This window comes from Equus caballus, chromosome 28, assembly GCF_041296265.1.
Source record: "Equus caballus isolate H_3958 breed thoroughbred chromosome 28, TB-T2T, whole genome shotgun sequence".
Classification (NCBI taxonomy): Eukaryota; Metazoa; Chordata; class Mammalia; order Perissodactyla; family Equidae; genus Equus; species Equus caballus.
Genome location: NC_091711.1, coordinates 40,348,782 through 40,358,564, shown reverse-complemented (window position 1 = coordinate 40,358,564; position 9,783 = coordinate 40,348,782). Strand labels below are relative to the sequence as shown.

The 9,783-nt window shown below is 56.7% G+C and overlaps 1 protein-coding gene across 1 annotated transcript; it reads right to left on the bottom strand.

Moving 5' to 3' along the window:
* Positions 1-3,922: 3,922 nt before the first annotated feature.
* On the bottom strand, positions 3,923-9,783 carry PDXP (pyridoxal phosphatase). The gene is made up of 2 exons (XM_003364263.5): positions 9,133-9,783; positions 3,923-5,317 (listed from the first exon to the last, which is right to left on the bottom strand). The coding sequence occupies exons 1-2, from the start codon at positions 9,704-9,706 to the stop codon at positions 5,001-5,003; spliced, it is 891 nt and encodes a 296-aa protein (XP_003364311.2). The 5' UTR covers positions 9,707-9,783; the 3' UTR covers positions 3,923-5,000.

Below are 9,783 nucleotides of genomic sequence, written 5' to 3'. Positions count from 1 at the left end.
AGCTTTTCAAGAGCTTAGAAAATATTTGAGACCTGGAGAAACAATGTATTGGATCCAAAATACTAAAACAGCAGAGCTGAAATTAATCAGTGTTTACTGCGCTCAAATGAAAACTCACTGGTCATAAACACTGTGTTACATTTGGAAACAATTTGGTAGGTTGAATTTTCTTACTTCAAAGATGTGCCCAAGTATTCCTAGAGGCTGGTCACCCCTCAGTGAGATCCCCACAGCTAAATAATGTCTACTTTGAAAAATGTGGAGCAAAAAAACCCACCCCTATGTATATATATTGAAGGTGGGCTTTGGGTGCATTTTAGTGTTTTCTATCCTGGGTCTGGGGTCTGTGTATCAGCAGAGTTTTTGGCTACAAGGAATAGAAAAATCAACAGAAATTGCTTTAAAATTAAGGAAAATTATCATATAACAAGAAGTCTGGAGCTAAGAGTTTCTGTGGCAGGTTAGCTCAGTGGCTGGGTGAAATCATCGAAGGGCCGGGTCTGTCTGATCGTGGGTGGTGGCGCGGAGGCGGTCCTTGCTCTTCTGCACGGCCACATCCACGATTAGCCCTTGCTCTTAGGCAGACGAGCTAGAGGATTTGGGCTGAACTGTCTTTACATCTGCACTGTACTCTCGTGTGGATCAGTTTAAACACGTAGGGGCTGGCCTGGGGGCATAGTGGATAAGTTTGTGCGTTCTGCTTTCGCAGCCTGGGGTTCACAGGTTCAGATCCTGGGCACGGACCTACACACTGCTCATCAAGCCATCCTGTCATGGTGTCCCATATATAAAATAAGGGAAGATTGGCATGGATGTTAGCTCAGGGACAATCTTCCTCACCCAAAAAAAAAAAAAAAAGTTAAAATATATAAAGGGCAATTAAGCAGACTGGCAAATATTAACAACTGGGACTCCAGATGAGGGGCATATGGGTGTTCATTGTGCCATTCTTGCACCTTTTCTGTTGGTTTGGAATGTTTATAAATTAAAAGTTTAAAAGGGGAGTGTGACATAATAAGAAATGTATATTTGGTTTCTGACCCCAGTTCCTGACCCAGAACTCCTAAAACGCTTGTAATTTCCTGAGTTACAGGGGTGCTAGGAGCATCTTTTGTTCTAATATTTGGCCTCTGACCCCAGTTCCTGACCCCGGGCTCCCGATCCCCTGTAACTTCCTGGGCGATGGGAGGGTCTTTTGTTCTAATGAGGTAGCTCTTGGTGGGCTCCTGGACGGTTTCATGACGTGGGCTGGTCACCAGAGACCGAGGCACGACTGGAAGGTTAGAACTTTCGGCCCCGCACCCCATCCCCCGGGGAGGGACGAGGGGCTGGAGATGGAGTTCCTGATCGCTCGTGCCCCGACCCTGAAGCTTCCACAAAAGCCCCTGGACCACAGGTTTGGGGAGGCCTCTGGGCTGCGAACACATCTGCCTGCAGGGAGGGTGACGCACCCAACGCCATGGGGACAGAAGCTCCTGCCCTGGGGACCCTTCTGGACCTCACCCTCTGCATCTCTTCACCTGGCTGCTCATCTGTATCCTTCATCACATCCTTTATAATAAATTGGTAAACCTAAGTGTTTCCCTGAGTTTTTTGAGCCCTTATAGCAAATTATCGAAACTGAGAAGGGGGTTGTGGGAACCCCTGATTTATGGCCAGTTGGTCAGAAGTGCAGGTGACAACCTGGGACTTGTGACTGGCATCTGAAGTGGGGAGCAGTCTTGTGGGCCTGAGCCTCTCACCTGTGGGGTCTGTGCTGACCCCGGGGAGTGTCAGAATTGAATTAAGCTGTAGGACACCCAGTTGGTGTCTGTAGAAAACTGGAGAATTGTTGGTGTAGAAAACCCACGGAGCTGGTGTCAGTATCCTGTGGTTAGAGGACAGCTTTCCCTTTTAGTTGGTGTCAGAGAAGTGGGATTTGCTAGAATGGCCCTGGCTCATGGAAACGTGGTTTGGGAAGAGAAAGGGTGAAAGGGCTGGGGGTGAGGAAACTTTGACTCCTGGGCGGCCACGTGGTCACCCATGGTCCAGAGCAGAAGCTGTGTCACTCAGTTTCTGAAGGCTGCAGTCCCCCGGAGCTGGCTTACTGGATGCATAAGGAAATGTAAAAAAAGCAAAATATATGGTCCCTTGGTCGTGGTTATTTGTAATAGCTACGATGAAATCAAGAGCGCCGGGTAGGCCCTTGATGCTGGACCAAACTCAAGACGTCAGTGAGTCTGAGCTTCAGCCACTTGCCTCAAAGCCACCCCAAAGGGCAAATGCAGGGACAACAGAAAGTACCTCTCAGGCCTGTGGTCACCAAGAGTCGTCAACACTGGGGCAAGGCAGAGCCAGGAAACTGCTGGAACCGGGGGGGTTTAGTGTGAAGGAGCTGTTTCATTTTGTGGATCGGTGCCATCAGCTTCCTGACATCTTAACAACTGAATCCAGGCGAAGGGCATGTGGGTGCTCATTGTCCATTCTTGCATTTTTTTTTCTGTCGGGTTGAAACTCTTTTAAATTGAAAGTTGGGGGGAATAATGCCAACAAGTGCTTCCCGTCTTTCTGCTCTGCCACCTGAAGCAGAGTCACGAAGCAGAGAAATATGCTGGGTCATGCCTCATGATCACAGAATGGCTGCAACAGCTTCCACACTCAAAGCCCAGAAGAGTGAGTCCCTCGTCCACGTCCTTCTTTAAAAGTGAGGCAAACATTCCCAGAATCTCTTAGATCTCCCCCAGAAGTATGTCACAAGTCCATGGCTAAACTAATCACCGGCCAGAGGGACTCAAATAACCATTATTGGTTTAGATTCAAGCTTTAAACTACTCAAGATTCACTACCTGGGACTGGGTACCCCCCACCGTGTGCTCCCCTGAAGGAAATCCCAATTCCATCAGCGAGGAAGAAGGTGGGCAGTGGCTGCTAGGTCCAGAGTAGGGCCAGGGAGGCATCACTCCCTTCCTCTTGGGGGCACATGACCCAGGCTGGGCTTTATGCCTGGGCACAGGTTCTGGCCAGCGAGTCTGCCTTCGGATGCTGGTCCAGTGAGAGGCACCCACTGTCTGGAAGGCGTCACAGCTGAGGGACCCCTGCAGGGGCTGGACACGTCGGAGGGCAGCCGGTCAACTCCCCTGTGCCTCAGCCAGGTCGAGCTGAGTTCCTGTAGCTGCCACCAGTCTTGGCGAGTGCACATTCGCTCTGACCTCACGACGCAGCCAAGAAAATCCCACTGGGGAGGATTTCCCAGACCTCGAAGTGCTCCCCCCCGACCTTGCAAATAAGGAAACAGGCTGAGCAGGAAGGGGCTCATGAAAGCTCAAGGGACAAGTGACAGTAGCCTGGAACAGCCAAGGTGTCTCCCCACTCAGCATCTGTGGGCCTTTCCGGGCTGACGGTGTAACACCTGCTCCGCAGGAGGCACTGGGGATGGAGCCACGAGCGGCCCCCACCCGGAGGAGCTGGGGGTCAGCAGGGCGGACATCCACAGCAGCATCCCACGTGAGAAGGATGCCTGAAGGGGGGCACCCACAGCACCTCACCTGAGTGCCCGGACAGCGAGGACCTGTCTCCCTGAGTCTCTACAGAGGGGGCTGCCGCTGCCTGGTCAGCCAGACAAGCCCAAACACTGCCCCAGGTGACCACGCTTTCCAGACGCACGCCCTGGTGTAAGCTAGCAGTGCGTTTCCGGTCCTCCATCCCCCAAGGAGTAAAACAGGACGAGAAATACAAGCTTGCCGGGTTTCCGAAGGACTGAAACAAATAGGTATGTAAAGACTCAGCGAGGCCTAAAGCGCTACCGAGTCACGGTGTACCGCACACAGAGGACACTCTGCAACTGGGGTGCAGCATTTCACGCAGGGGAAGGCCTATTCCGGGGACCAGGCTCCGGCAGGGGCTCCTCCTCCCACCCCGCTCCGCCCCCAGACGTGAACCCGCACACATTCCCACTCGCACTTTATTAAGTACGGGAGGACTGGTTACACAGGGGTGGAGGTGGCTGGGAAGGCCCAGCCCCCACCCCCACCATCACTGGCACACGATAATAAATAAATAAATAGCTGGGGGTAGGCACGGGGGACACGTGGCACAGCAAACTGACAGCACTGGGAGGGCCACAAAAGCCCCCCTCCTGAGCCGTGGCCACCATCAACACTGGACTGGTACTGTGATCAGGGAAGGGCGGGGCTCTCGGCTACAGAAGCCCCCAGAGTCACTGAGGGGCCCCCTGGATGGCAATCTGTGGAGGAGGGGTGTCTTCAGCACTTGGACCCTTATTTATTGACAGAATTGGACCCCTGGCTGGTCCAGTCAGACCCGGATTGTCAAGAAGCCACGGGCTCTCAGACTTCTGGATTGTTCTATTCAGGATCTAAGAGACCAATGGGTCATTATTACCTGGTGTCCTGATTGGTCTGCCCAGGATCTAGGACATGAAAGCATTATCGTCACTTCGCCTTCGGATTGGCCCGCTCGGGCTCCAGGACATCAGAGGATCATTATTACTCAGGCTCCCAGTTGGTCCACTCAAGACCCGTCAGCGCGTCTATCACTTGGCCTTCTGATTGGTCCGTTCCGGGCTCAAGACAATAAAGGCTCATGGGAACACAGACCTCTGATGAGTCAATGGGAACCCAAGGCCAGGACCCAGGGCAGGTGGGGCTCTGCAGCCCCCAGGGAGGCGGTGGGGATTCAGCGCTCAGGGTTGGGGGAAATCTTCAGCAGGCACCAGGGCCCAGATTTCAAGGAGGGGAGGTCACAGGGCAGGAGTTAAGGCCCCCTGGCTGGGTCAGGCCAGGGCGAACCGGTATGGGGAGGGGGCGCAGCTGCTGGGACAGCAAAGAGCGCCCAGCCACCACTGGGAGGGGGTGTAAAACCTTCCCGGGTCCCAGCCCCACCAGGGGGCAGAAACTGGGGCCAGGGAGCGGGTGATGCTTAACGCCGCCCGAGGCCCATGGCCTCCATCTATGGGACCAGAGTGGGGTACTGGTGGGGCTGAGGCTGCAGGTCGGGTGCGCTCAGTCCTCCAACCCCTCCATCAAGTCCGCAATGCTCTCCACATAGTAGTGTGGCACGAGGTCGTGCTGGCCGGCCGCCAGGTAGGCCTCAGCCTCCTCCAGGCGGGAGACGCCGGTGAGCGTGAGCACGGTGGTCATGCCGCAGCGGTGGCCGAAGAGGATGTCTGTCTCCAGGCGGTCGCCCACCATGAGCGTGCGGGCGGGGTCCACGCTGAAGTGCTCTGTGATGCACTCGAACATGTAGGGGCTGGGCTTGCCCACCACCAGGGCCTGGCGGCCCGAGGCTGTCTCCACCGCCGCAGTCAGGCTCCCAGTGCCTGCAGGGAGACGGAGAGCCGGTCAGTGCGGGGCGGCTGGGCAGGCTTCCAGGCCCTGGAACGGGAATTCTCAGGGAGGCAGCTTGGCACGGGGTCAGATCCGATGCTGAAATGAGCCAAAAGGCCTGCTCCCCAGTCTTGGCGTGGCGGTTAAGCACAGACTCTGCACGCAGCCGCCTGCATTCAGACTCCATCTCCACCAGTCCTGGGCGGGCGACTGGACCTCTCTGGGCCTCAGTTTTCCCATCTCTAATAGGGCACTTATCTCACAGGGGTCTTGTAAGGACTGAATGAGCCACTGCATGTAACTGGGCCTAGCTCAGTCCTGCCTGAGGTACACAATTTTACCCTGGCAGCTGTGTGTCTTCGGGCAAGCCGCTCAACCTCTCTGAGTTTCCTTGGACTCGCTGGAAAAGGGAGATCCAAGTAATACCTACCTTCAAAGAGGTGCAATGAGCATCGGAGGGGCCAGTGCTTTGGAAATGGAAAGGCACTTAACAAACAGCACTTGTGGTTATGCCACAAGAATGTGCGCTCCTGGCAGTGGAAACGGGCACCGCCCAGTGGGAACACAGCAGGCCACAGAAACGTTCGCACCTCTGACCCAGCCTGCCTCCGCTGGGAAGGTGATCACAAGAAGAGAATTCAAGCTGGAGACAGAAAGCTACGTGCTCGAAGATGTCTGTGGCCGCAGTAACTATAATCAGCAATCAGGGGAAGGCGCCCAGGGGTTTAACAACAGGAGGGCTGTGCAGAGAAGGGTTTGCCACTCTCAGCCCAGTACCACCCCGGCCCAGACAATGAGTCCACTGTGCCCGGTCCACAGGCACATCTTTGTGCCAGAATGTTCTGCCTTCACACTAATGTCCCTGAACAAAGGATGATGATAATAACCACAATTTACTAAGCATGTTCTAAAGGGCCAGGGCCGTGCTGGGTCTCACGGAAGCCCATTTTACAGATGAGAAAGCTGATGCTCAGTGACATGAAGTAACTTGTCCGGGGTTGCACAGCTTAATAGGTGACAGGTGAAAGAGCTGCATCCAGGTGGGTCTAACCCAGTCGTGTGCCGAGCCAGCTGGTACTGGCTTGGGAGTGCAGACATTTTCAGGAATTTTGTGAACTGACGGTTAAGGTCACTATTAAAAGTCAACTCATATGAACTCAGAATCACATAAACTATGTGATTTATTACAAAGGTAATAAATTCTCAAAACTCATCACTTCCTAATTGTCTTATCATCATCTATGCTCTTGAGGTTATTGACACCTGCCAAGATGGAAATACTACACAATGGTTCAGTGACTAAACAGCGGGAGCCCGAGATGGGCCATGGCGAGGGTGTTGACACCACAGAAGCTGGCGAATGGCATAAAGCAAGGCTGCCCCACTGATCAAACATTGATCAGTACATGACTGGGCTGACCCCAGACGCTCTGGGCCTCCTGTCTCCCTTCTCACAGCGATGACCAAGGGCACAGAAGGTTAAAGCGGGTACGAACAGCAAGAATCCTCATCACCACGGCCCCCAGAGGAGAAGGAACTTCCCCAGTGTCACAAGGTCTGGGCAGGGCTGGCCGGGAGCAACAGCGCTGGGAGGTTCCCCCTGATGTCTGACTTAGAGCTTGCCTGCTTTTTTCTTGAGAACTGGGTAGAGAAGAAAACCCAGCAGCCCGTAGGTCAGAAATTCCTTGCAGGATGGGAAGGGCTCAACTGAGTCACCCCAAGGTGTCTTTCTCAGCTCAAGAACAGTCTCAGCTCTGTCAGCAGCTTCCTTTCCCACCAGGACAGAGCGGATCACTCTTGGCCCCCATGTCCCACTTCATCTGCTCAAGACATACTGAGACCCAGGCACTAGCCGGGCGCTGCGGATGGAGCCGTGCACGCGACAAAGACCCCTGCCCCGGGGCCGCGAGCATCCTCGCAGGGGAGTCTATGAACGTGACTATCCTCAGACCACTGTTATCCACTTTTCTCAACATCCTGTCATCCAGGCGGTCACGTGTTCCGCTGGTGACGCATTCCCAAGACAGCAGGCATCTCTATCTGCCAGCTCAAGTGGCTGCCATGTGGTCTAACAAGACCACACACAATTTAGGAGACCCCTGGGGCAGGGAGGGGAACTGGTGAGAGATCTGCATGATTTCAGATTTTATGCCTAACGAGGACCGTTATTAATCTCTGGCTATCACCTTCGAAGCCGCACCATTCAGTTGGGCACAAACAGGACAGCAGCGCTGTGTTTCTAAGCCTCTGCCTCCCCCTCTCGGCTGCGGGAACGACCAGCAGAGCAGGTGCAGGTGGGCACAGCCAGGCGGGCGCTGGAGACCACAGGGGCATGCATGGGGCGGGGCCTGGGCTCCTCCGCTCCTCCACATCACCCTTCCTGGGCCCTGGGGGGCCTCTTAACCCACAGCCTCGCCCTGAGCTTTGAGGCCTCCAGGGAGAAACTCACTTTTCATAGCGTGGCCCAGGGCAGGCAGGAGCCCTCACCTTGGATTTATGGGGAAACTGAGACTGAGGCGGTCACACAGCAAGCAGGTCTGCAGCCAAGCTAGGATAGGCCTAGAACTACAGATTCCCAGCCCGAAACCTGCTCCATGTTTCACGCCCTAATGCCCTGTCCTGCAAGATGCCTCCTCCAGGAAGCCTGCCCAGATCTCCTTAGCCCTAGGCCCTCCTTGCCACCCCCTCATAATACTGTGTCTACTCTTTGCTGAGTACCACCCTGCTCCCCCCAGATTTGGTATCAGTGACAGAGAGGGAGTGATGGAGATTTGTCCCTGCCCTCAGCCTACTGGCTGCAGTACTGACCTGTCCACGCATACCCACTACTGTCAGTTAGCCTCTGCTGACATCTGTTCTTGTCTAACTTGAACCCTCCAAGATGTAGGCGCCTCCCCTTGCTTCTGTCTCCTCTACAGGTCTGAACACCCAAGATAACACCAGTGAAGAGCTCTCCGCGGAGGGCGGGGAGGCGGAAGGTGAGCCCAAGAGCCCCCATTCAGGTCCCTGTGCTCTTGAGCAGCTCATGTCCTCTCTCTCAGCCTCTGTTTCTTTAACTGAGAAATGGGACCATAACTCCCATTTCCAGAGTAATGTGGACACTAACTGAGAACAAATACAAGATGCCTCATAAAGCTCTGTAACGTGAGGGGGCTCCAGATACAACTCCATCATCTGAGCACCTACTATGTGCCCAGCACTCACCCTGATCACTCTCCCCCTGTGGCCTGTTAGCCTGTGGCCTGGCTAACATTCCCATTTTACCCCGGGGTCGGAGATGCTCGGAGCTTATGTAACAGCAAGATAACAGCGCGTGGCGCTGGAACCCGAACTCAGGTCAAACTCCATCGCTTCCTGTGCTCCCACACACCTGGCTCCCACCTGCCCCTGGGAACGGTGTTCCAACACTCCCACAGGAGAACCACCCTGGCAGACTTTGTCCCCAACTCTGCGACCTCACCCTGACGGTGGGTGGGACAAAATGACAGGAATCCTTGAGGCTGGTTCAGGAAGGCCTAGGCTGGGAGTCAGGGACCTGCAACCCCCTGAGCCACAATAGGCCTCTGTGTCCCCATCTGTCAAACGGAGGACTCCACTGCTGCCCCTCCCAGGGTGGCAGCTGGAAGAATTACCAGACGTGGACACGAAAGCACTCGGGGTTCTTGCTGGCTGGGGGCCGCCCGCGCATCCCTCCTGTTCCCCACCTGTCACCTGGAGACGCCCCTTCCACGCCCCTCACCCGCAAGCGCGGAGGTGAAAGCGCAGGTCGCTCTCCCACCTCAGTTTCCCCGCCAGCCCCCGCGCTCACCGGGGGTCCGGCTGCCGTCGCTGAGCGGGTGCCACGGGTCGCGGTCGGTGGCCACCAGCAGGCAGTCAGGGTCGCGCAGGTGCGCGCACGCCTCGCTCAGCTTGGCGAAGGAGAAGTGCTCGTCGTAGCCCACGAGCACGGCGCGCACGCGCGGGGCCGCGCCCGGGTCCTCGCCGGGGTCCCCAGCCAGGCGCAGCCCGGCGGCGCGCAGCTCGGCGCGGAGCCCCTCGCCGCCCAGCACGAACACGGCGCCCGGCGCGCCCGGCGGCCCGAGCAGGCGCTGGCGCAGCAGGCGCGCGGCGCACAGCGCGGAGCTGAAGAGCTGCTCGGCGCGCAGCCCCCCGAAGCCGAGGCGCGCGAAGCGGAGGGCGAGCTCGGGCCGTGCGCGCCGGCTGTTGTTGCTCACGAACAGGGCCGCCTTGCCGGCCCGCGCCAGCCGCTGCAGCAGCTCCGGGGCGCCCGGCACGGCGCGCTCGCCGTTCCACAGCACCCCGTCGCAGTCGAACAGGACGCCCTGCGCCCGGCCCAGCACGTCGCGCACGGCCGCGCCGCGCAGCCGCTCGCAGCGCGCCATGCAGCCGGCTGGCCGCCCGCACGCCCCGCCGCGCCGCTCTCCCTCCGCGGGCACCGCGCGCCCACCACGCCGCCGGC

Coding starts and splice junctions, on each gene's coding strand:
- PDXP (XM_003364263.5), bottom strand. CDS start 9,706: ATGGCGCGCTGCGAGCGGCTGCGCGGCGCGGCCGTGCGCGACGTGCTG. Junction 5,318..9,132: donor CGACGGCAGCCGGACCCCCG/GTGAGCGCGGGG, acceptor GTCTCCCTGCAG/GCACTGGGAGCCTGACTGCG.